This window comes from Antechinus flavipes, chromosome 3, assembly GCF_016432865.1.
Source record: "Antechinus flavipes isolate AdamAnt ecotype Samford, QLD, Australia chromosome 3, AdamAnt_v2, whole genome shotgun sequence".
Classification (NCBI taxonomy): Eukaryota; Metazoa; Chordata; class Mammalia; order Dasyuromorphia; family Dasyuridae; genus Antechinus; species Antechinus flavipes.
The window spans coordinates 178,106,178-178,134,153 of record NC_067400.1 but is presented as its reverse complement, the minus strand read 5'-3'; the positions used below and the strand labels follow the sequence as shown (position 1 = coordinate 178,134,153).

Sequence of the window (27,976 nt, the reverse complement as noted above, 5' to 3'; positions counted from 1 at the left end):
GTGCATTTCCATGTGTGTGTGTGTGTGTGTGTGTACATACACTTGGCTAGTTTTCTTAATTTTTTTTTTGCAGGTTTTATTCTATTCATATATATTTCACTTTAAATGAGCTTCTGATTCTATTGATCATTTTAATTTTATTAGAAAATTTGTGAATAATTTTGATTAATACTGTCATTTTTTATTTTAATATCCTAAAATATATACTGCTATCTTAAGTTTTATAGGATTTCAGACTAGAAAGGTCACAAACATCAAGAACTATCTGACAAAAATTTATCAGTAGCATAAATTGACTTTACAGCTAACTGTACTTTATGAGATTGTGAGATTGTATGGTTAATTGGTGGTCTTTACTTCTTACAGCTATTCTCTGATTCTACCTTTTAATTCTTTGATTTAATAGATTTGGTTCTTTCTTCTTCATTAAAATATCAACCATACTCTGCACCATAGCTTCAGTGTTCAGTTGAAATTGAACAAGAAAACCTGCCTGTTTGCAATTTTCTCTCAGCCATTCTGGAATATGAAATTAATAGAGATTTTTGTGAACATATTACATATGTGTAATATGGTAACATTCCAGTAACATAGAGCTTGATATGCTTGATACTGCAAACAAATAGACAAACAGAGAGACAGAAAGAGAGGGAACATACATATATATTCCGAGGAATTTACATTTAGCTCAGAAATGTTTAAGATGAGATTCAAAATTTTTTTCTTTCATGTTATTCAGCAAAATTGTACAATAGATAACAATTGTACAATTGATAACAAGAGTATATTGCATACATTTGTGTATGATAGTTATTATTATTAGACTGAAAGACAAGAGTGTGTTTGGCATTTAGCAAGATACTTGACAATCTCTTAGGATCCTTGTGATCACAAAGAAGTCTGAGTACTCCAATCTTAAATCCAGAGGTCCAAGAATCAAATTTTAACTATAGCTTGCAGCCCATGTGATCTAGAGCAAGTAATTTAAGCTCTTGAGACCCTGGTTTTTGTTTTTGTTTTTGTTTTTGTTTTTGTTTTTGTTTTTGTTTTTGTTTTTCATTTTTAAAATGAGTATGGGTTTAGATGACACTTAAGCTTCCTTCTAGCCAGTTCTAAAGGTATGAACTTATGACACTGTATGAACTGTATGTACCAACAAATTAACTAGAAACTAGGTAAATGTCTGAAAATGCAATGTAAGGGGAAATACCAATAAGATAAAAATGTGAAGGAAAATGAAGGGGAAAAACATGTAGTCTAAAATATAATTTAAGTATCCAAATTGGGAAGATCATGTTGAAATAGATCCAGAATCATGGTAGAAAGAAGTTTTGTGGTGATTGATGTGTTCCTATTACAATAAATGAACTGTATATAGGAAAGAGGGTTGGGCACAGGCACAACATTTGAAATTTGAAAGGGATTTTGTCATTTGCCTATTCCTACCTTTATACAAAAGATATCCTCACTATAACATGTCTAAGAAGTGATTAATAGCGGAATATTGCTCATTAGCACAGTGCTGGGCACATAAGAGGTGGATCATAAATATTAAGTGGAAAAAAGAGCATGAAATGAGAATAAATTTCACTAAGTATGAAAGTAGCAGCAAATAACCTCCCACTGCCCCCATATTAGGAGGCAGTAGAGTTTAAACATGCCCTAGAAACAAAAAGACTGTTCTTTTAAGAGATTCGTGTCTACATCAAGGTAGGTCAAAAGGTCATAGGTTTAGAGCTTGCCATGTCTACTTCAGCTTCTCTGACTTGTAATTCGTCTTTTAGCATGCTGCTTCTAGTATTGAGCCAAAGGGTTCAGTACTTATCCCTTGTATGATATTTTTAATGCATTATTTGGATAAAGACATACTTAAATGGTTTATATTTGTTCTGTAAATGTAGGTTGAGAAAGTCATGGTGAGATGACATTTCATATAATTTTAAAAGTGGATTCCAAGTATTATGTGTGTTTATGTAGAGGTATATGTGTATACACACACAAACACACACACAGACATAAGCATGTATAAGTAACACATGTACATGCATATACATATTATATATATTCTAATAGTTATTGGTGGTGACTACTCAAAAAGCTTATTTAATCCTTTACTATATGAATAGAAGTGGTAGTGTCCAGAAGAGGCATATAAGTGGTACAATGGATAAAACATCTACTTACTTTCCTTCAAAGGAACTTATTTGTCTCAATTTCTCATCTGTAAAAAATGACCTGGAAAAGGAAATGACAAAAGCACACCAGTATCTTTTCCAAAAAAATCTCCAATAGGATCCCAAAGAGTCAAATATGACTGAAAAACAATTAAACAACAAACCTGTCCAGAATAATAACAAGAATTTATTAAAAGTCTCCTATTTGTGTGTCATTACTATTCTAGGTGCTCTAGATATGAGTTTAAAAAATGAAACAAGCCTTACTCACAGATAACTTACATTCTAAGGTAGTGGTGGTGCTGGGGAGAATCAACAAATACATATATAAATGTAAACTTCATAAATACATGTAGTAATTAAATACATATTACTCTTAGTGAATACTAGCAATTGCAGGGATCAGACAAGGTTTTATGATGTTACTTTTGAACTACATATTAAAGCAATAAAGGAGATGATATTTCTACTGTATATTTTTCAATGGTCAGAATACTCCTGCAGTATTGTTTCTGATTTTGAGTGCCAGAATTTAAGAATATTGACAAGTTGGAACACATTCAGGGGTTGGAAGGGAGGAAAAGGGGACTTAGAATAATTTCATATGAAAAATGTTTGAAGAAACAGAATGTAGTTAGTAGAGACAAAAGAAAACTCAGGTTAGGGAGTTGGTAATAGAGTGGGGTCTTTAAATATTTGAAGGGTTGCCTTGTAGAAGAGAGAATATTCTTATTCTGTCTGACTTTAAAGGGCAGAATTACAATCTATGAATGGAAGCTATGTGGAGGCAGATTGTATCTCATTCTAATGAAGAAATTCCTGACAATTAGAACTGTCTGAAATGAAATAGACTTCCTCATGAGGAAGTAAATTTTTCATTAAGGGAGACACTTCATCAGAGAGGCTCAATGATCTTTTGTTCATCACATAGGATGTTAGACGAGATAACTTTCAAAATTCCTTCTATCTTTTCAAGTCTATTATGTTTTAATGATAATTAATCTTTTAATTAATTTAATAATTAATCTTTTAATTTGATTAGGTGAAATAAAAGAAGATTGGATTCCTTTTTAAAAAAAATCTTTTCTCCCTCCTCCATTTGAGCAATTCAATCAATGACCATCTATTAGGCATCTACTACATGTCAGACAAAACTCTCAAAGCAAAGAGGCATAGTCCAGTCAAAACAAATTCCTACATTAGCTAGGTCTAAATATGCAGGTCTCATTCTGGATTATAAGTTCATCATTACTGGTAGGAGGTAGGTCTCCTGAATCATCATCTTCAGTCTTCTAGATTTATGGTTTATTATTGTGTCAATCCTCTGGACTTGTGATTTACTGTTGCATTAATAAGATGAAAATTGGATTCTGAGGATATAAAGGATTGGTTTGGTGTTGGAAAGATAGACAGATGCTAAAAAAGAAAGAAGAAAATTGTAAAAGCTTGCTTGGTAAGGAAAACACCTGGGGCGGGGGGAGGGGGTGGGGCGGAGAGACTATGTGTGTGTGTGTGTGTGTGTGTGTGTGTGTGTGTGTGTGTGTAAGCAATTGCTTGGAAATGGCCTAAGGAGAGGCATTATAATTCAATACTGATTGAAATCATCATGGATGAGAATGGTCAATATGTTGATTTTAACTACATGACAAAACAGTGAAAGAGGATCCTACTTTTTAGAAGAAGGAGATAATAGAGTTGGGAAACAGAAGGGGAAAGCATATTAAATGTAGTCCTCAGAAATATATAGCACATCTATGCGCAGAAGACTTAGTGGAGAGCACATTATTCCTATGCTTATTTTTCTTTTTATCCAGAAATTTGGTTTCCTTAGTGTAGAATTGACAAATGAGGAAGTTCTACCCACCTTTATATTTGCTTTGCAAATTGTAGTTATGTCTTACTCAGGTTATATCAGAAGCAAAGCCTGACCCAGGTTTTCTTGACTGGAAGGCTAGCTTACTATCTGCCATATAAAGCTGACTCTCGCCTTCCTTGGACTCCATATGAAGAATGTTGTTTGTTTTTTTTTTTTAATTAGACCAATGAGTTAACATCTATGTTTCTATTAAATATATTTGTGAATTATTTGTATTAAATACCAAAGCTTAGATTTTGGCATTGGAAACTTCATTACTACAAGAGTCTTCAGAAGACTTATATGCATTTTTCTTAGTGAGCCAAAGGAGAAGTAAAGTGAAAATACAAGTTTTGAAGTAATTGAAGAAGCACAAAGCTTATACACAGCTTATAATGCTAACATATTAAAAAAAAAAAAAAAACCTGAAGATAACCGACCAGATTAAACATTAGAAGCTATAAAGAGGTTAGACTGGTCATCAAAAATGACAGTTAAGTTATCCAGAATAAATACATGATTTAAAGAAAAAAATGGTACACAATTTCTGGCAGGGCAGAACAGGCACCAGATGAAAGTAACTTGGTGACCAAATGAAGGCGGGAAATGTTTAGCTAAATGAAAATGAGGGAAGGAATGCAAAATAGGTAATTAGAGGAACACGTTTCCTGTTTTTCTAGCCAGAGAAAACTTAAACAAGTATAAAGCCTGGGAAAATGCATTTGCAAAGGGAAAACTTTGAAAGTAAATTTAAATAGTACATGACTTTGCTATTTTGAAGTAAACAGCCAAATATCATTATTTAAGACAAATGAATTATCATAGGCCTAGGGCCTTAAAAGCAAATATCAATCCTTTTTTTTTTTTTTTAATTAGTTAATTTTTTCCTACTTTCTCTTATTTCTCTATTGCTTACCAAACATTTGTCCTTAAACTGACATACTAAACTAATCAACAAAGGTGTATGTTTTCTTAGTCTTGTGGAAATGGGCTGCATTGAGGGAGAAATTGATTCTGTAGCTGGGATTGTAGAAGCTTGAACAAATTTGTTCAAAAAATTTCTTGACAACACTTTTTACTTTTAAATTATCACTAGAATAAGAATAGAATGCCAGAATAATGCATAAGAGAGGAATAAATTGACATTAGTCACAGTGCCTGATTGAACCATTAGTAATTTATCCTGCTTAGTTGTCTTATATTGAGGTATCAGGACCTAGCTAGTTTATATTTTATTTTGTATCAATGTAATTAGCCACAATTGTGCCATGAGGAAGAAAATATGAAATTATCTAAACTGTATTATAGGAATGTATCATCTTGATTTTGTAGATGCCCCAGATTTCTTAAAAATTCATTTTAGTTAGCTTGTGTGAGCCATCAGTAGACTAAAGAATTTTAAACAATTGTGGGAGAAAACAAAAATTATAGGTGAATGAGTGAATTAGGGAACAAATAAGAAAGAATAGTAGATTAACCAAATATTTATTAAGCACCTTTGTGTACTAGGTACTATGCTAGGCACTAGGAATACAGTGATAAAAATGAAACCATATCTGCTTTCATGGAATTTATATTTTATTATATTAGAGAAACATACATACAGAAACATGTATGATTATTGGAGGAGAGATATGCAGAAAATATGTATGTATGTAAATCCCTATGTTGGAAGATTTTGTGCTGACCCACATCTAGTAGTCTCATGGGCAGAAGTGTAGGGGTATGTTGTAAAATAAATGTAACATGTGCCATGCTCTTCCATACTCAATATCAATCTCTCACCCCTCAGCCTTCTAGTTGACTTGATACTAATTGCAGTTTGGAAGAAACTAGGCATAGGCCAGCATCTCACACCACATATCAAGATAAGGTTAAAATGGACAAATGATTTAGACATAAATGGCGATATCATTAAATAAATTAGAGAAGTATGGAAACATGTATGTCTCAGATTTATGGATAACAGAAAAGATTATGACCAAACAAGAAATATGGAGCATCACAGGAAGTAAAATGGATAATTTTGATGACATGAAATTAATTTCATATAAATAAAATTAGATAGGAAAACAGGAAATGGAGGAGAGGATTATAGCAAGTTTCTCAGATAAAGGCCTCATTTCTCAAATGTATAGAGAATTTATAAAAAACAAAAGCTATTCCCCAGTTGATAAATGGTCAGAAGATATGAACAGACAATTTTTTAGAGGAAAGCTCTTAATAATCACTGTTGATTAAAGAAATTCATATTAAACAACTCTGAGATTCCATCATTCACCTATCAGATTTACACTAAATTCAAAAGTAATTAAGAAATATGTTTTCTTGTGAATTCCTAAACTGTCTCATAAATTGGCCCTAATATTTTCTGTGGTCATGAAAATTCTTTCTATATTACATTACTTTTTATTTACTTTCCCAGGCCCATCTCATACTGTCTCATATTTATATATTATTTGTTAATGACAGCAGATATTGTATGCATATATGTATACATACACATATTAACAGTGTAGACAACATACATGAAGACATAGATACATACACACACATACACATGTCACAAGGTGACAAATTCTTGTTTGAGCCATATTTACCTGTCAGATACCAAAATTCTTTCCCCTATCTTGTAAAGATATCCAGACTCAATGAGAGGAATTATTGAAATTGGGATTATATATATATATATATACAAAATAGAACTATAGATAGATAAATAGTAATTAGGGAAGGAGAAGGAACTAAGAGTTGGGAGCAGGGAAGAGATCCTTTTTTCCCCTAAGAGACATTTGTCATTTGGCTTATTTTATTCCCAATATCTGAAAATCCTCAAAAACAGTGCAATTAATGCCTTCTAAAATTATTTTTTGCTCTCCCATATTGGAAGGTCAGATGAGTTTTTGCCAGTCTTTCCTTAGTCTCCCTTTCTGTTCATCCAATTAAATGCCAAGTCCTGTTTGTGGAGAAAGTTTGACTGGAGGAATGATGAATTATCATAACTTTAGATGTGGTAGGAACATTAGAGGCTATGTTCTCCAATCTTCTCATTTTACAAATGAGAAGTCCAAAGAAATTGTGACTTGTCCAAAGCTGCATAGTAGATGACAGAGTTTGGAACAAAAAAACAAAAACAAAAATTACTCAAGATATTTTATGAATAATACCCAAAATTAAAACATGTGTGGAGAAACTCTTTGGGCTGTTTGTTTTGGTCCAGCTTCTCAGTTGCACATATACAAAGAGAATGTGTTAAAAGTATTTGACAGCCTAAATTTAAACTACCACTTTATAATATTAGCATAACACCCTACATTTATGGGGGTGGAATGTAGCATATTCCTTTTCAGTCTGAATTTCCAGAGTATTTTTTAGAAAATTGATAACAAAAGGATCCCTACAAATTGGGGCCAAACCTAAGGGTCCTGGCTCCTCCTTTATATATGTGATCCTATCCATTTTTCTTATATGTGGAATTTTTTAAAAATTACTCTCATTTTAAGATAAAAGTTCTTAAACTGGTATCTCTAAATTAAAAAAACAAAAATTGTAACTCTTCTTCAGTTAGGCAGCATGGTAACAAAGTGAATACACTGCCAGGCCTGGAATCAGGAAGACTCATTTCCCTGAGTTCAAATCTGGGCTCAGACGGTTATTAGCTATGCTGGGCAAGTCATTTATCCCTGTTTTACCTCAGTTTCCTCATCTGTAAATGAACTAGCAAACTACTCCAGAACTTTTGCCAATGCTGTCTAATGTTTTCCTTTGAAATTCTATGCATTTTATTTTATGTATTTAAAAAAAAACATTCCCAGAAAGTATCCACTGACAAGAAAAGACTTTTTGAGGCACTTCAGTACAAAGTATATCAGACTTAAGGTTTATGTTGAGTTCTATCTCCCTCCCTTTATAAATCTTAATTTCTTGACAACGATAGCTACCTTCCATAAGCCTCAGTTTTCTCATATGTAAAATGGAAATAGTGACAATACTTCTCAGAGTTGTGAAGTTTAAATGAGATAGTGGTTGTTAAACAGTTTGTGAATCTCACTATATCAATATTATATTTCTGGAGAGGTTCCCCCTGAAATCACATGTATGAATACATGTAGAAATTGTCCTAGAACCTAAATCTGCCATAGATCAAGGCTTTAAAGCCTTGATGTGTGTGTGTGTGTATTTGTGTGTGTATGTAATTAATTGAGGCAACAGGGGGAAATGATCTTTATGGTCAAAGTTTATATTTAAATAAGGCGGCAGAGTTCAAGCACATAAAAAATTTCATCTTTAAGCACAGAAAATGTTCCCTAAAAAAATAAGAGGAAGAACACAAGGATATCACATCCAATATCATCACTGAACTTTACAATTATGTTTTTAACACATTATATCCAAACCCCAATGATGGGGAAGACAGGATGGTTTTCTCCTTCACTTGGCAGATCTCTAAAAGCCAGCCATCTTGAGTATTGCCCTTAGTGCCTAGTCCTCCACCTAGAGTAGATATTCTAAACCAGGAACAGTAAGACATGATTCCTTGACTAAGTCAAGACCCAATCAAATCTAGATCATGACTAGACAGATATTTAGAGAGACTGAGGGGGAAAATAAGATGAAGTTTGCCTTGACATTCCCATCAATATGGAATTTCTTAGCCTGATAAACAACTATTTCTAATATTCTTTTTGTTTTCTCTGAGTTTACTAGCAATAGGTTATGTATATGATTTAAGCGAATATGTAATGTTTTAAAGTTTTAAAAAGTACTTTTTCCAGGATATCCTTGTGAATTAGGAAGTGTGAAAGCTATATCCATTTTGCAGATGAGCAAACAGCCAGTGATTTGCCTGTGGCCAGTAAATGTTGGACCTACCTGCAAATTAATATATCACAAAACTCTCAGCATAAGAGGCATAGGAACTTTGGAGAAATACTTAAGGCTCAGTATGATTGATTTAAACAAGGTGTTAACTCAGTGGAATTGATAAGACAGTGGTTATCTAGTTTAGCATGTGAGTTCTCTAGTTCAGTATGATTGATTTAATCTTACACAAATAATGATTCCCTAGTGATATAATGGTTGGTTTATACTCAGTATTTTGTAATGATGTAATTGTAATAGAGCATACAAACTGGAGACAAACTCAGCCAGAGAGGGACTTCAAGACAGAGACCCGTCTTGGTGACTTTCTTTTTTTTTTTTTTTTTTTTTTTTTAATTTTTATTTAATAATTACTTTATATTGACAGAATCCATGCCAGGGTAATTTTTTTTTTTTTTTTTACAACATTATCCTTTGCATTCGTTTCTGTTCCAATTTTTTTCCCCTCCCTCCCTCCACCCCCTCCCCTAGATGGCAAGCAGTCCTTTATATGTTGGATATGTTGCAGTATATCCTAGATACAATATATGTTTGCAGAACTGAACAGTTTTCTTGTTGCATAGGGAGAATTGGATTCAGAAGGTATAAATAACCCGGGAAGAAAAACAAAAATGCAGATAGTTCACATTCGTTTCCCAGTGTTCTTTCTTTGGGTGTAGCTGCTTTTGTCCGTCATTTATCAGTTGAAACTCAGTTAGGTCTCTTTGTCAAAGAAATCCACTTCCTTCAAAATATGTCCTCATACAATATCGTTGTCGAAGTGTATAATGATCTCCTGGTTCTGCTCATTTCACTTAGCATCAGTTCATGTAAGTCTCGCCAGTCCTCTCTGTATTCATCCTGCTGGTCATTTCTTACAGAACAATAATATTCCATAACGTTCATATGCCACAATTTACCCAGCCATTCTCCAATTGATGGGCATCCATTCATTTTCCAGTTTCTAGCCACTACAAACAGGACTGCCACAAACATTTTGGCACATACAGGTCCCTTTCCCTTTTTTAGTATCTCTTTGGGATATAAGCCCAATAGAAACACTGCTGGGTCAAAGGGTATGCACAGTTTGGTAACTTTTTGGGCATAATTCCAGATTGCTCTCCAGAATGGTTGGATTCGTCACAACTCCACCAACAATGCATTAGTGTCCTAGTTTTCCCGCATCCCCTCCAACATTTGTCCTTATCTTTTCCTGTCATCTTAGCCAATCTGACAGGTGTGTAGTGGTATCTCAGAGTTGTCTTAATTTGCATTTCTCTGATCAATAATGATTTGGAACACTCTTTCATGTGAGTGGTAATAGTTTCAATTTCATCCTCTGAAAATTGTCTGTTCATATCCTTTGACTTGGTGACTTTCTTGCTCAAACCAAGACCCACTGCGGAGGGCCTCCAGAAAGTAGCCCGGCCTCAGGTGAAGGAGACAGACTGTGAAGGAGACAATAAAGACTTTTGGACTTTATCCCTGACTATTCTCATGGTGATTATTCTGCTAAAATGAAGGCTGGTCCCAAGACCTCCAGAAAGCTAACCAGAACATTACATATGGGGATATGAACTAGAATTACTAATAAGTTCATATTTGATCAGCTAAAAAGCTGACTAATGTTTAGTGAGGTCATGTTATGGCCTTAAATTTTTTTAATTTTAGTAATTCATGCTAAATCTTCCTAGGCAAACACTTGCTAGAAATTTTGATATAAAATAATGCAGGAATTAGAAATATTGGGAAGATGTAGGTAGACAAAGTGAGACACTATCTGGGAAATCTCCAGGCAGTCTGAGCAGTATAAGGAGAGGGTAAGACTCTAGGATTAGGCTGGCTTTTAGAAATCTGCCAAGTGAAGGAGAAGACCATCCTGTCTTCCCCATCATTGGGGTTTGGATATAATGTGTTAAAAACATAATTGTGAAGTTTAGTGATGATATTGGATGTGATATCCCTGTGTTCTTCCTCTTATTTTTTTAAGGGAACATTTTCTGTGCTTAAAGATGAAATTTTTTATGTGCTTGAACTCTGCCGCCTTATTTAAATATAAACTTTGACCATAAAGATCATTTTCCCCTGTTGCCTCAATTAATTACACACACACACACAAAAATACACATACACACCCCAATTATTGATTAAATTAAATTTAAAAATTGTTAAATTAAAAAAATTCTAACTACTTAGTTTTTATTTTAATTTTATTTTGCTCATATAACATGGCTTATTCATATACATTTTTTAAGGCATCAGGGGATTTGTGATCTCATCCATCTGGGTACTCACTTTGATGCATTTTACTCATTTCTGTCCATTTTATGTGATATCCATAAATCCCTTCCAACCAGTGATTTGGAGACCATCTTCTAAGAACTGCCCAGCTACTTTTTCCATTATACATCTCTGATGGCATCCTGAACCCTGTTTCTCTATTGCAGTTCTTTGCCTGTAATATGTTAGAGCCTGTTCATATCTACTGTGTATCTCTCCATTGGCCTTTAGGTGACCCTTACCTTTAATTTTTCCAGAGACTTGTGAAAAATAACTAGCTATGGCTAATAGCCGTAAAAATGCCATGAAAGAATTCTCTTGTTAAAAGAAATATGGTCTTTTGTTTCAGGAAAGACACTTAAAGGTCATTAAAAGGTAATTTTCCAAAGGTACTTCAATCTGTTTCCTTCCTCCTATTCAATTCTACACCCAACTGATTTTCTATGAACATTATCTACTGAAATATGTGGGCTGATGGATAAATTCTATGTGTTGCCTATCCATCTGTCTACATATGATAAAAATTCTTCATCCACTTGGTTTTTCTTGTGTAGGTGGGCTGAACTCTTGAGTAATTTCTTAGGAAAAGTTACAGTTTGCCTAAGCTTAATGATCATGAAATAATGTCTAATGGCTAGGCTTAATGCTCATGAAATAATGTCTGAAAGACTTCACCATCCATAAGACTCCCTTTTCACTTTGGACTCAGGGGATTGCATTTTCCATGCATAATGGACCAATGCCTTATGCCTCAAATAATATCAGACAGTAGATGGATAACTGACTGCTGATTGAGAAACTATTCCAATATTAGTAACCAGTGCTTTCCTATTAACATGTAATCAGATTTCTCTATTGTATGTGGATATGTACATATACATGTATGTATGTATTCACTCTAATGGTGCTGCCATGTCCATTGCCTTCCTATTCTCTTCTTAAAGTAGTTATTCATTATATATGAGGTTTCTTTGTAGTTTGTACTAATAAGCCTTTTAACTTTACATTTGAACTATAATTTCTAGTTATTATTATTATTTTTTTTTAACAATTCTCTGTTTGGCATATCTCCTGCAGTTCTTAAAGAATCTTGCTGCTTCCTTATTTCTGCATCAGATGTAGGTACATAAGTTTCAGTCATATTCCTGGATGGACTGTTTTGTTCTGTTTTTGTATTCATCATATTCTTGAATGGATTATTTTGTTGTTTTTATATTTGGAAATGCTCCATGCAATTTCTTTTATTGCTTTTGGATAATACATAAAATTAATTTCTCTAACTCTTATTTACCTTACCAAGGGGAACTTATGAGTGAATTTTCCAATTAGTTGTATTTTTTTTTAATCTCTTGGCTTCATTTATGGAATTGTCAAGAGATTGATAACATTTAAAAACTCTCACCTGATCCATCCATCTCACTCTGTATCTCATCTCCTTTTTGTGGCTAAACATTTTCAGGATGCTGTGTCCAATAGATTCCTCCATTCTTTATTTAGTCTGGCTTCTGATCTTATCAGTCATCTGAAACTATAGTTATCCCTTCTACATAATGAGGGTTAGGGGCATCTCATACACACATACAAACTCTGCACTCTGAAAAGTCTGCATTAAAATTTTTCAACTTTCCCTCCATAGGGAAGTCTGGGTTTTTTTCTTTTTCTTTTATGGGATATCTACAGTACCTTATTGTAAAATTTGGAATAAGTTTTTCGTCATGAGTTTTGTATCAACTGTGGTTTCCACAAAACTCCCCAAAAATTCCCATCTAATTTTCTTATGCTGATCAGTGCTATTTTGAAACCACAATGAAGAAACTTGTGATGTTAAAGGGATAACTGTACTTTCCCCAAAGTTACCACTGATCTCTTAACTACCAGATCTCATGGTCTTTTCTCCAACATCATCCTTCATGTGCCTTTGACACTATTGATCAACCTCTTCTCCATATACTTTACTTTCTCTGTGTTTGTGTAATTGGGCCTTCACCTGGTTTTCTCACCTGTCTGGGCTTTCTTCTCTTCTCACTCCATCCTATTCCCTTGATCATTAGCTCCCATGGATTCGCCCATCATCTCTATGCAGATAATTCTTAGACCTTTTTTCTCCAGTCCTCACCTCTCTCCTGACATCCACTCTCCCATTGCCAACTGTTTATTTGGATATCTTGAATTGGATATTCTGTAGAAGATACCTTAAAACTCTTCAAGACCAAAATCAAGCTCATATTTTCCCCAAACCCTCCCTTCTCCTAACTCTTCTAATTCTTTATCATCAGAGTTACTATCACATTTTCAGGCACTCAGGTTCCCAACTTACTTATCATCCTTGATTTCTTAGTCTTCCCTCTCCCCATTCAGTGAATTGCCAAATCTTGTCATTTCTATCATGATAACATCTTTTACATATTTCTCTTTTTCTCTTCTTAGGCACTGCTACCACCCTGGTTCAGGCCTTCATCCCTCATCTCTTTACGGTTGCAATAACCAGCAGATTACTCTTCTTTCTCTAAGTCTTTCCCTACACCAGTCCACTCAGCTATCAACTTACTCTTAATAATAACTAACATTTATATAGCAATCACTATGTATTTTAGGTATTTAGCAAGTATTTTCTCACTTTATCCTCACAACCCTGGATGGTAAGGTGCTATTATTATCCCCATTTTACACGTGAGGAAGAGCAGACAGGCAGAGATTACATGATTTGCCTAGAATCACACAGCTATAATGAGTGTTGGAGGCAAAATTTGAACTCAGGTCTTCCTGACTCTGAGATTATCTTCAGCATAGCCTGTAAATATTGTGTTTGTACATAATTGTTGCTAGTTGTCTTCTCCATCAGACTGTGAGTTCCTTGAGAGCAAGAATGGGGGTGATTTTTTTTTAAACTTTTATTTCTCAACATTTAGCACAGCACCTGGTATGTAGTAGGTACAAAATATTTCTTGACTTATTGACTATACATTTGGTCTAGAAGTATGTATCATTTGTTGATCATTGGCCAGAAGATTTCATATTTCTCTATCCAAGACTAAGATGATGTTTCTAGATAATCTAGAATATTTGTCATTCTTAGTACCTTCCATCTCCTGTTTTGTTTTTTGGCCATTGTCATTTTGCAGTTTTCTTTGTTTTATGGGTTACTGTGGCCAGCCTACAAAGTTGCTTTATCTGAAGCCTTTCCTGCGTAATAGAACTAACCAGATTACACTCTGGGAGCATAGCCCAAGTGCCCTGATGAGCCGTCCGCATAAGATTTTGAGAAGGTACATATGTGCCATTCACCAAAATATATTGATCTCTGTGTGATTATGTATCCTTTGTTGGCAAGAGCAGTAGCCATGTAAGTAGGCTAATTCTTCCTCGAAAGGTATTGAAATTGTCAACGCTAGCTCTGAAGACTAAAGGCTCAGGCTTATTAACAACACTTCTTCAATCAAGGAGAAAGTATCCATTAGGATGTTCAGATACTATCTCCACTGCTTATCTTACTGTATTATTGTGTATAGTTTTCGAATATCTTTTCCTTCTCTCCTCTGGTCTGTCCACCACCTTACTGTGGGCCCTTAAAACCATGAAGCAAGGGAGTTTTTCTCTCAGTTGATTCAATTTGAAGCATCCTTAATGCCTTTGTTGTTTAGCTGTTTCAATCATGTCCAACTCTGTGTGACCTCATTTGAGGTTTTCTTGGCAGAGATACTGAAGTGGTTTGCCTTTTCCTTCTCCAGTTTATTGTACAGATAAGGAAACTGAGGTAAATGGGGTTAAATTATTTTTTCATGGTCACATAGCAATTAAGTATCTGAGACTGGATTTGACTCAAACAGATGAAGATTCCTGATTCCAGGCCCACTGTTTCATTTACTTTACCACCCAGCTTCCTCAGTGCTTATCTTTCCTTGATAAGTTCTACTATGGCTAAGTTAATCTCCTGTTGTTAACTGTCGAATGAGCTACAAGTGTCTCATTCTGTTCTAGTATTAGATATAGACTATCTTATGACTAGGCTGAGTCAGGCACAAGTCAGAATACACTTTGATTATGAAAGTTTGTTTGTGTAGCACAATCTATGTGGAAGTGGAAAAAAAAATTAGACCACATCAGAAAATTCATATATTAGGATCACAATTGTATAATGTTGCTATGCTACAACCCTGTATTAAAGGATTCTCAGAATTCTACTGTTATTTTAGGGGAAAATCTTAAACATTAACCAAGTTGAGAGAAGTTTAGAATTTGTTTTTTCTTCAAGACACACATAACTGAAGAAGTGTCCTCTAAGTAACTTCTATTGATCTTACTCCTTAGTCGTCCCAGCTTAAGTGGTATGCTCAATGAAATCTATGATAAAATTATTTTTTATGTTTTTTCCAGAGTAGTGGTTTAGAATAATATGCTTTGTGTATACTTAAGTAGGAATGAAATGTAGTAATACATAGTCAGGGTCCCTTTTTTGCTTTACTTTTGAAAATTTTGAAGCTATATTTTTAATGTGATGTTTTTCTCCCAAGAAAAAGCAAGATAGGCCCTCTAGTGGCTATCTTTCTGGGGAAAAAAATACCTGGAAAACATAATACCTGCACATGAGTCTTATTCCCTGTTCCTTTGTTTAATGTCAATTTACTAAATATTCATTGATACATTAATTTAAAAAGAAAAAGACTTCTGTTCCCTTCTTGTGCTCTGTTTTATCTTTTTTTGGCTATATCTCCCCATCTTTGTTTTCTTCTTAGAATCTTTTTAAGACTGCCCCACTCCAGATGCTTAATGCCTTCTTCCCTTGAAAACAGGGACTGTTTTTGCCTTTTTTGTGTGTGTCCCCAGGTATTTAGCACAATGTGTAGCACATGGTAAGCACTTCATAAATACTTGTTGACTGATATACTGAGCCCTTGTGTCTAATGACATGTCTGTTTTGGTCTATTTTCAAAGAAATGTCAATTTGCAAATAAGTAGAAGAGTATTACTCCAATTTAATTAGCTTTTATAACCATTTTGAGAGTGATGGGGAAGAGGAGATTTATAATTGCATAAGAAAAGGAAATTCATAGGGTAAGATTGGGAAATGCGTTAGCCTCAAAATCAAGAAACTTAGGTTTGAATCCTGGTTCTTTTATTTTCAAATTTTATGGGCTTGGCTAAGTCACTAAATTGTCTTGCCTCAATTTCTTCATCCAAAAAATGAAGGAATTGTATTAGATGGCTATCAAAATATCAATCTTCATACCTGTTCACAATGTAACATTCCCCTTCCCCCCAATTAAATTAACAAAGAACTATAGAATGTTTTCCTTATTTCAAAGAGTGGTAGAAACAAGTAAGTATTTATTTCCAGGTCCTGACCATGCCAATATGTAATTAATTTGCAGTAAATTCCAGTTTATCCAGTTGTAGGAATGCAATGTCATGGTTAATTAAATAATCCTATTTTCTAAGAATTACTCCATTTACCATGCATGGATTGTTAGAACTGGAAATGGATTTAATCCAGTCCCCTTCTTTTAAAGATGAAGAAACTTTAGTATAGGAATTCATGCCTAAATTATATTGAGCATAATTACCTTTATTAATTGGAAAGTTATATAAGAATCCTGTAGTGCTTCAACATCATTATTGTGAACATCAGTCATCATATAGTACAAGGGGGGAAAATCTATTTGAAAGTTAGTTATGAATGTTTGGGCTCTGGGGGAAATAGACATTTGCTACATCAAAGTAAATTCTTTTCATTCTCACAATGGGTTTTGAAGTATGTGACTGCTTAATGGTGTTTCGTGTACCCCCTCTACCAACCCCACCACATCCCTTTTTTTTTTTATCATGTTATAACCCGGTTATATGTGTTTTTTTTTTTTCTTGTTACAGCCCAGTGACTTCTCCGTATCTCTTAAAGCATCAGGGAAGAACAAACATTTCAAGGTGCAGCTTTTGGACAATGTCTATTGCATTGGACAGCGCCGGTTTCATACTATGGATGAATTGGTGGAACACTACAAAAAGGCACCTATTTTCACCAGTGAACATGGGGAAAAGTTATATCTCATCAAAGCACTTCAGTGACATTAAAGAGGGGGACTAGGCTGCCTAGTCCACGTCTCACTAAATGCCTAGTCCGCTTCTCACTAAACTACAGGCCTTAGGTCCAACATTCACCTACAAAGAGCAGAGCTGACCTCCTACCTGATACAGTCCCAAACCCAGGGCTCTTGCTTCTCAGAAGGCTTTGCTCTATCGTATGGTTTGTATTTGATTTATGATTCATTTGCCTAATTTGTTTTTTTCTCCCCCCAGTTGGGTTTGGTTCAGTTTGCTTCCTCTCAGGTTAAAAACTTAAGTGAACATTATCAGTACTCACTTCCATGCCTGAGTTCTAAAACCCCTCTCTCTCCCTGGTTTACAGAATTTAGAGATGAGAGAGAGGGAGGTGAGTTTGGTTGATTTTGTTCTTTTTAATTGGAGACAGTGTTAATCTATTCAAATTGTTAATGGTGACAGAACTCTTAGTTAAGAGACATTGGGCACAGTTTGAATGCACTGAAGCTACAGCTAATTAAGTGAAATATAGTAGACATAAACAGTTGTGGCTGTGAGTTCTGTAGCTCTTTGGCTTACCAGGTAGTGTATGACAAAAATTCTTAGGCTCTAGAAGCACTCTACGCTGTATTCTGCTATTACATTGCTTCCTTGACTCTATATAAGAGTACACCAATTAAAGCATTTTGTAATAGGACTTCTTAAACTACTATGGTAAGGTTGTAGTAAAAGAAATCTAGTGTATTTTGGTCTGTGGTTGCAACAAAGAGAATTTCCCTAAAAGCTGATTTGCAAGAGAAAGAATCAGTGACTTACGAAGGCTGAAGGTTTTGGTAATCTATACAACCAAATGTGCCATCCACATAATCCTTTTTTCTCTCACCCTTCTGCTTGTTTGAATTTAACAATTATGTATTTAATTCTCAAAGTAATATGTATCTGTAGCTATTTGTTGACACTAATGCAGATGATTACAAAAAAAAAAAAACTGATCTTTTGGGGAAGTGGGGCTACCAACACTATATATATATATCTATATATATATGTATATGCACACACACATATAGAGACATATCTATATAGAGAGATATAGATATATATGTATGTGTGTGTAATATTTGCTTTACAGGGAAAATTCTTCAGGGTTTACAAAAAATGATGTGATTGGTAGTGAGACACACGGAATGTTTTCCAAAAAAATGCATTTTCTGTTTTCTTTACATTTAAATTTCTTTATAGTTCGAATATACAGTCTTGAGATGGCACATTCCTGAGATTGAAGAAGGGGTTTTGAGATCCCTTAAACTTGCATACAGTTTTTTTGGATATTGTAATAAAAAAGGTATTATGTCAAGACCGAGTATGTGTCTTTATCTCTATTAGCACTCAAATTCAATCATAGCAATTAAATGAATACCAGATTTACCTATTACTTGGGACCTGAATGGTGTAGAAGAAAAATTTTTAAAGAGTTTTAGTGCCTTCACTATGTTATATTATGTGCCCTTTTCCTGATGATGGTATTGTTTGTTGAAATAATAAACAGTGAAATTATTTTTTAAAAAAGCTACTATCTCAGTTATCACCTAAGCTTGATCTTTTTACTAATCAAAATATCTGACATTTTATGAAAGCTAGTATTAATCTAGTAGTTACAGTAGTTTTCCTACATCCCAAAGTTAATTTGAGGATTAAGCGAGATAATATTTGTAAAGGCTGTAGTCACAATTCCTGACATATATTAGGTGCATAACAAATGCTTATTCCTTTGTGTCTTCTTCCATCCATTGGCTTATATAACTTCTCATTTAAAAACACACACACACGCAAACATGCACATGCGCATGCTTGTATGCGTGCATATTTCCTCTGTAGTAAAAACTATATTGTAGCCTTTTCTTTCTTTCCTATGATTTCTATAAATTTTAGACCATTCGTATTATAAATTGAAGATTCCTTTACTGTGAGCATAGTTATATATGAACGTATAACTTTTGTAGTCAAGTAAAACATTCCTTTAGCATCCTAATTTGTATAGCATCTCTGGAAGACCTGTTTGCATAGATGGTTTAGTTTACTTTGAAGAAACTGAGATTAAATGTTTTAATGGTATGGTGGCCTTTTTGCTTTATGGCTAGAATCATATAGCATTTCACCAAATAGTGAGTTCCTTTGAACTCATATTTACATATTTAAAATATGATTTGATTCACATACTGTGAGCATTGTGTGGTAGGCCTCTTGATTTATAAAATAGTAGAGGTTGTTAGATAGAGCTCACCTGCCTCCCAAATTATTGTAGATACTTATGACAGCTAGAAGAAGAACCACCAATAAGACTAAAATCAGCATTTATTAACCACTTGCTACTTGTTTGACACCACTATGGTAGATGCTGAGGATACAAAAACAAAAGTAATACAGTCCTTGTCCTCAAATAGCTTACATCCACTAAGAAAGTGCTTTTACAGAATTTGTACAAAACAGATACACAGAGTATTTTAAATAAAAAACACTAGTAATAAATGGTGTGGGCCAATGAGTAGGAAGGAAATCATGAAAGACATGTAGAAGGTGACATTTGAGCTTAAGTCTTGAAAGAAATGGGATTCTGAGAAACAAAATAAGTTGAGTACTAAAAATAGATTTGTAATCTGTTGTGAATTATAAGATACTAACCTTGGCAATTCTGTCTTAAAATCCTTAATTACTTGTCATCACTGTGAAAATCCAGCTTCAAGCTCCAGTTAATGAAAGTGGAAAAGTCCACTCTCCAGTATAAGAAAACCTATTGATAACTCTTGCTATCACATGGCTTTCTTGCAGTTTTCTTTCAAATTCCTTCTTCCTCAGAAATCTAACATCTATGAATCAGTCAGGTTCATACCTCACTCTCCCAATGGAAAGTAAGCTCCTTGAATTCATAGATTGAGCCACATTTGTCTTTGTATTCTCAGCACCTAAGACAGTACCCAATACATAATAGGTGATAAATAAATGCTAATTAATTGTTGCTGATTAAAGTCTTATGGGTACCAGTTTTCCAACTGTCTGTCAGAAGAATTACAATATTTGGGTGAGGAAGAGATTATCCTTACAACTTAAATATTTAATCCATGTTCTTTTTTCTTAAACATTTCACCCTAAAAATATATACTGCTAGGTACTATTACTTAAGGCCAACAAAAAAAAATTAACTAAAATTAGATTCGCTAGAGGCAAAATCATCTTCAGGATTCCTTTTAAATTTTCCCTAACACAGATAACTTTCCTGTCTCCAAGAAATAATTTCCAGTGTCAAATTCTGCGATTACATGCCCAAGTTAGGCAAAACTAGATTAAATGTAATGGGAAATGTTTAACACAATTTGTAAAAATGCATCATGATATGGATATATTAACTTGTGGTTTTATGATAGACAGAAGTTCAATTTTTACTGGTCTCTCAAATAATGGCTTATTAATCAAGAATAATCATATCAGGAATTCAGTGTGTACTCTACAAGGTAATCTTCCCTTCTATGCCATCATAGAATTGCATTGTTAGACCTTGAAAGCTGAATCCATATTTGGTCTTGAAGGCCTGCATTAACTGTCTTTATCCCAACCCTGCATCCCTTATCCCACATGGTCTTATTAGGTTGTTCATGGGATACCAACAGGAAAGAATTTGTCCATCTTAGAGGAGCCTCCAATTACTCAACAGTGGCAAGGCCTGTCTCATCAATTTCCTATCTTCACCTAATTCCCATAGCATTCAGCAATTAATTGTTCCTTTTTACTAAATACTGTTGGGCAGGGGTAAATGTCTTTCTGTGATATGGGAAAACTTAGACCAAAAAGCCCTTCTAGAATTTTGGCTGTCATGAGAATCCTCATTATGAAATAAGAAGATAAATCTTTGAAGATATTGTTGAGTAGTAACTAGGATGCCACAGAGGTTGATTCATGACTGGCCCTATACTCCCTGAAATATTTATTAATGACTGGATCAGTAATCATTATATTAGCATATACACACAGATATGTGTGTGTGTGTGTGTGTGTGTGTATCTCTGTGTGTGGGTATAATACTGTGTATTTAAATCTAAAATAGGTGCTATTATTTGTTTGTAAATGAGGAAATTAAGTGATGTGACATACGCTTTAGAAGAAAGGCTTAATTTTCTGTTTTCCTCACTACAAAGCTGATTCTCTGTCCTCCATACCATGCCCTATCTCAATGACATTCAATATAATATTAGTTGTGGGAGTAACCAGAAAGGTGATCTAGTCCAGTTCCATCTTCCAATAAATAGGAAATTAAGCCTTGTAAAGATTAAGTGACTTGCCTAAACTCGGGCAACTAATAGAGAGAACATTTGCTATATGCTAAGTGCCGGGAAAATAAATTAGAGCAATATAGCCCCAGTTTCCCAAAAGTTTACACATTAAAAGGGGAAAGTAACACATAAAAAGAAGCTAAAGAGGATGCTAAGGGGAAGGGCTCTGTAATAAGTTGTATAAGACAAGGAGGAAGAAGGAGAAAAAGAGTTCAGAGTAGAGTAATAAATGAAGTGGAACATGGCCTCATCTGGTGTCAGTCAGGACTTGAACTTGGGTGTCTTGACACTGTGACCACTGTAGGCACACTGTACCCTTCTGCCTCAATTGCCTAAAAGATGCATATGACAAGTGAAAAATATCTGTGTTCATCTAGTCAAAACTATTGTAGCATACCCAACTAGTGATCCTCCAGTCTCTGCTTGAAGGTGGAAAAGCTTTTGAGACAGCCCATTTTGCTTTTGGTTTTCCTTTTAAATTTTATTGATGTGTATTGTTTTTTACATTATAAATATTTTCTATGACAGATCTGCATGTCTGAAATACTCACTTCTCTACTATAACTTCTGACTTCCTTGACTTTCTTTAAATCTCAAATAAAAACCTCCCTTTTACAGGAAGGCTACCCTAACCTACTCCTCTTAATTTCAGGGTTTTTTTCTTTTTAGATACTTCTTTATTAACCTATACATAACTTGCTTTATATAAATTTGTTTGCATGTTGTCTCTCCTGCTATAATCTAAGGTCTCTGAATGACAAGGACTGTCTTTTTTCTCTTTTTATATTATCCATTGCTTAGCACAATACTTGGCATATAGTAGGTGCTTAATAAATATTTATTGATTCATGTTTCATCATTAATTCTTTAGAATTCTGGATGGCTATTTGTATGGAAAAAAGTTCTTACAGCTTTCAAAGTTGTTTGTCTGTGGTGTGTAAATTATTCTGGTTCTGTTCATTTTGTTCTTTATCAGTTTATAAAAATCTTCAAAATTGTTGGGGTTTTTTTTTTGGATGTAATATACATTTTTCTGGATTTTTGCCTATTTCCCTGCATCAATTCTTATATGTCTTTCCATCTCTCTGACATAATTTATTTCCTCATTTTTTACAATATGATAGTGTTCCATGTTTGACCTAGGACAAGTCATTATTTTTCCTGAACATCAGTTTCCTAGATGGCATTTGAGGGTCCCTTCTTGCTACAGATCACTGTTCCATGAACTATCTTTCTATCTGTTACTTTAGTTAGACCCTCTCTTTTGCTTTCCTTGTTTCCTCAAAACATATACAGATCATTTTATTTTAAAGATTAAAAAATAAAAATGACAAAAATCTTTAACCATGCTGTACTTTATGACTACAGCCATTTCCTGGCTACTCTTTATTTCTTACTCCAGCTATTAGCAATCTTCTCAACCATTTGCCATATGCAATCAGATCCTAGGACTGATTGGATCTGTTATAAATCCATAGATTGCTATTAAATCCAGCTATTTGGAAACTGAAATTAAGCATCATCAATGATGATAAGCTCACATTTACTTAAAATCTTATAAATTTACTAATTATGTAGACTAGTCTGTTTTATTTCTCCAAATAATAAAAGCCCTATTAATATAGGATGCCAAATGTCATCTATAGTCTACTGTGATTTGTCAGACTTTTTTTTAAAGATTCATTTAAACATTTATGAAATGCAAGGCACTGTGCTAGGCATGGAAGATATAAAGATAATTACATTAACATTATCTCAATGCTTTTTAATTAGAATCTATAATCTCCTTTTCATGATTATCTTTGAGGTTTAAATTTGTTAAAAGTAGATGTATTCACATATGTATTTATATCTCACAGAAAGCATGAATGGGAAAGTGTGACTTTAAAATGGAAATCTTGCATTGCTGATTTCATCCAGCCTGATTCTCAGATGTAATATATATAAAATTGCCCATCAGAATGCAGATTTCTAAAATCAGAAAATAAGTGTAAGACTAAAGTAATGCTGTGTGTTTTGTTTCAGAAACTAGTACTCTAAAGACTAATTTAAAGAAGCAAACCATAGCATTGCCATCAAAATGATGAAGAAGAAATCTATTTTAAAACTTCATTAAAGAAGCAAAAAATTTACATTAATTTTATGAGAGAATTAGTGAAAGTTACTAATTCCATTTAGAAGTAAGTGGTCAAGGAATAATATTGGCCAGACAGCCAACCCATTAATGGATTTTGATTTCTTTCATCTGTGAACCTACTAGATTATTCAGGGGCTTTTATAACAGTATTCTGGAGGACAAACCAGCAGAATTATGATAATTCAAATAATAACATGGAATTTTTTGTGACATCCAGATGGTGTAGTGGGATTCACTAATACTCATTTCTTATTCACTATATAATAATATGATAATGATAATGGCTTGAATTCATTTGGAGTTCTAATATTTTCAAAGAACATTATCTATATTATCTCATTTGTTCCTCATAACAACGCTGAGATAAAAGTGTTATTTATATTCTCTTTAACAATGAAGAAATTTTGGCTAAAGACAAATGACTTACCAAGGATCATACAGGTAAAGAAGGGTCTGAGATAGAATTTGAACTTAAGTTTTCCTGTCTCTAGCATGCTATTCACTCTGATACATGTTGTACAAAATGTCAGTGACAGGAATCAGAAAAGCCAAACATAGAAACTGGTGTTTGGCTGGGCCTTAAAGAAGGCTAAAGATTCTCAGAGACCAAAATGATAAATGTATCCAGCTATGGAAGGACAACCTCACTACTACAAGTAAAACACTTTGTAATCCTTACATTCTTTCTTATTATTCCCTTAGAATATTACTTGAGGTCTGGAACTAATAGCAAATACCAGACAGATGGAAACCCGAAGAGATGTGGGTAGATTTTGTATAATCAGTTAGAGTTGGGTAGTATAAACTTATTAAGTACTTGCTAAGTGCAGATTTTTGTGCTAAGCACTGGAAATATAAATACAAGCAAATAAGACAGTTTCTACCCTCAAGGAGCTTATGTTCAAAAGAGGATAATTAAATATTTTTTGGTCAGTTAGATGGTACAGTGGATGGGGTGCTGGGCCTGGAGTCAGGAGCATGAGTTCAAATTTGACCTCAGATGTAACTGTATGACCCTGGGCAAGCTATTTAATCTTGTTTGCCCCAATTTCCTCATCTATAAAATGACTACTACCTTTGCCAAGAAAACTCCCAAGTGGGATCATGGAATCAGATATGACTAAATCAACAACAACAACAAGAGCAGGAACAAGGCCAGAAAAAGTCTATCCAGACAGAAGCAAGGCAGCAAGCAAGAAGTCCCTGAGAGTGAGGTAAAATAGACAAAATGATTGATTGTTCCAGAAAGGAGGCACCAAATGGAGAGAGCAAATCTTAGGATTGGAGATTTCTCCAGAGGTTGAGTATAAATTAAGTGCCAGACCTGAAATTATATTATAAAGCAGCAGTCATCAAAACTATTTGGTACTGGCTAAGAAATAGAGTAGGTGATCAGTGGAATAGGTTAGATTCACAGGGCAAAATAGTCAATAACTATGGTATTCTAGGGTTTGACAAATCCAAAGACTCCAGTTTCTGGGATAAGAATTAATTATTTGACAAAAACTGCCAGGAAAATTGGAAACTAGTATGGAAGAAATTAGGACTCAACCCACACCTAACACCATATGCCAAGATAAGGTCTAAATGGGCTCATGATCTAGACATAATGATATTATTAACAAAGTAGAAGGACATAGGATAGTTCACCTCTCAGATCTGTGGAGAAGGAAGGAATTTGTGACCAAAAAGAACTAGAGATCATTATTGAACACCAAATAGATAATTTTGATTATATTAAGTTAAAAAGTTGTTGTACAAACAAAACTAATGCAAACAAGATTAGAAGGGAACCAATAAACTGGGAAAACATTTTTACATCTGCAGGTTCTGATAAAGTTCTAAAATATATAGAGAATTGACTCATTAAATTTATAAGAATTCAAGTCATTCCCCAATTGATAAATGGTCAAAGAATATGAACAGAAAATTTTCAGATGGAGAAATTGAAACTATTTCTAGTCATATGATAAGGTGCTCCAAGTCACTATTGATTAGAGAAATACAAATTTAAGATAACTGAGATACCACTACACACCTCTCAGATTGGCTAAGATGACAGGAAAAGATAATGATAAATATCGGAGGGGATGCAGGAAAACTGGGACACTGATACATTGGTGGAATTGTGAACAAATCCAATCATTCTGGAGAGCATTTGGAACATGCTCAAAAAGTTATCAAACTGTGCATACCCTTTGACCCAGCAGTGTTTCTACTGGGCTTATATCTTAAAGGAGGGAAAGGGACCTGTATGTGCCAAAATGTGGCAGCCCTTTTTGTAGTGGTGAGAAACTGGAAAATGAATGGATGCTCATCAATTGGAGAATGGTTGAATGTTGTAGAATATTATTGTTCTATAAGAAATGATCAACAGAATGATTTTTGAGGGGCCTGACGCGATTTTCATGAACTGATGCTGAGTGAAACGAGCAGAACCAGGAGATTATATACAGCAACAAGATTATATGATGATCAGTTCTGATGGATGTGGTTCTTTCCAACAATGAGATGATTGAGGCCAATTCCAGTGATCTTGTGATGATGAGAAGCGTCTAACCCAAAGAGAGGACTGTGGAAACTGAGTGTGCATCACAACACAGCATTTTCACTTCTTTTGTTATTTGCTTGAATTTTATTTTTTTCTTATTTTTTCCTTTATGATCTGATTTTTCTTAAGCAATGAGATAATTGTATAAATATGTACGCCTATATTGGATTTATATATTATTCTTACCATGTTTAACATAAAAAATAAAATAAAATTTAAACGAGTATCACAATTAAGAAGTGGGAGAGTTGAGTCCAGACATGGCTCAGTATAAGTAAGGGTAAGATCCTTATTAAAATTGTTATTCTCAGGAAGTGACTCATCAATCAGGACCCCAGTGATGTTTCCACAATACAGATGACAACCCATGTAATCTCTCTTTGGGAAATTCAATCAGTAAAGAAGGATTTATTAAGCATCTACCATGTGCCAGGCACTGTGCTTTGTAGCAAGTATTGACAAAGACACTGGAGTGGTTTCCCATTTCCTTCTGCTTGTTTTACACATTAGGAAAATGAGGCATACTTGTCCTGGGTCACACAATTAGTAAGTATCTGAAGCTGAATTTGAAGTAAGTCTTCCTGACTAAAGACACTTGTGTATTCACTGAGCCACTTAATTACCTCTTAAAAAACTATATACGAACTCTGTCTCTCTTTCTGTTTCTGTCTCTTATGTCTGTGTGTGTATGCAATAAATTGGAGATAATCAGCGGAGAGAAGCTAGCATTAAACATTAACTGGGTCTTAGTAGAAGTAGGGAAGACAGAAAGCAGAGAATTAGGAGGAAAAAAGTTCCAGGCACGGAGAAAGGAAGAGGGGAAGAAACAAGCATTTGTTAAGCACCTAATGTATACCACGCACTGTGATTTCAACAACATTAAATGTCTAGAGTCAGGAAATAAAGTATCTTGTTCAAGGAACAGCAAGTTGTTGGGTGACAATGGAAGGCAGACTATGGGGAGGAACAAGGTATAAGAAGACTGGTAAGATAGGTGTGTGACAGGTCCTGAATGGCAATTGTATTTTTAAATAAAGATTTAATAAATTATTTTAATAAAAAGTAAAGTCTTGATCCAGAATACTGAGAAACATTCAGGTGCTTTTGGAAGTTTTGAATAGTTTTCCATCCATCTACTTTTCCAGGTCACATCATGGTAGCTTCTGAGCAGCTTCCATCCTTCCCTAAGGCTTGCCAAGGAAAGTGGAATCAGTAACTCTATATGTGAAATTTTGAGAATGGCAAAGCATCATGTATATAAGTGAGACTTTGGAGTTAAATTGTTAAAATACATAGTTATCTTCTCAGGTGTGTAGAACCAGAATAGAATCCCCAAATTCCAGAGTAAACCAAAAGAAAAAAAAATTTCATCCATATTTTCATTTGGCCAGAGTTTAAATTGTAACAAAAACATTTCCATTTTAAGACTTTAAAAATTATTTATAAATATACCACGAAGTAAGAAGTAACATTTTTCCCCATTTACAGATGAGGAAACAGGATTAAAGAGGGTTAAATGACTGAACTCGACTCTACAGACTCCAAGTACAGCACTGCATTGTTTCCATTGTAGGCATTCCCAGCTTTATTAACTCTAGCATAGTTTTTTTTATTAAACAAACAGCTAAAGCATAAGCTCCAAGAAGTGTGTCTTATCTAAACTTTGCATTTCCTCTAGTGCTTAGCATAGCATTCCATCTGTAGTAAAAAACCTTGTTAATATTTGTTGGATGAATGGTTGCTTAAGTATATGATATTTATCTT

The 27,976-nt window shown here is 34.2% G+C and overlaps 1 protein-coding gene across 3 annotated transcripts in view; it reads left to right on the top strand.

Annotated features, from left to right (window-relative positions):
* The window catches only part of NCK2 (NCK adaptor protein 2), a 193,052-nt gene extending 174,496 nt beyond the window's left edge, over window positions 1–18,556 (top strand). For all 3 annotated transcript variants that reach the window (XM_051984306.1, XM_051984307.1, XM_051984308.1), the window contains one exon: window positions 17,035–18,556. In XM_051984306.1, the coding sequence (XP_051840266.1) occupies window positions 17,035–17,229 (195 nt within the window). In that variant the 3' untranslated portion in view covers window positions 17,230–18,556. The remainder of the gene's footprint in view (window positions 1–17,034) is intronic.
* Window positions 18,557–27,976: the final 9,420 nt, after the last annotated feature.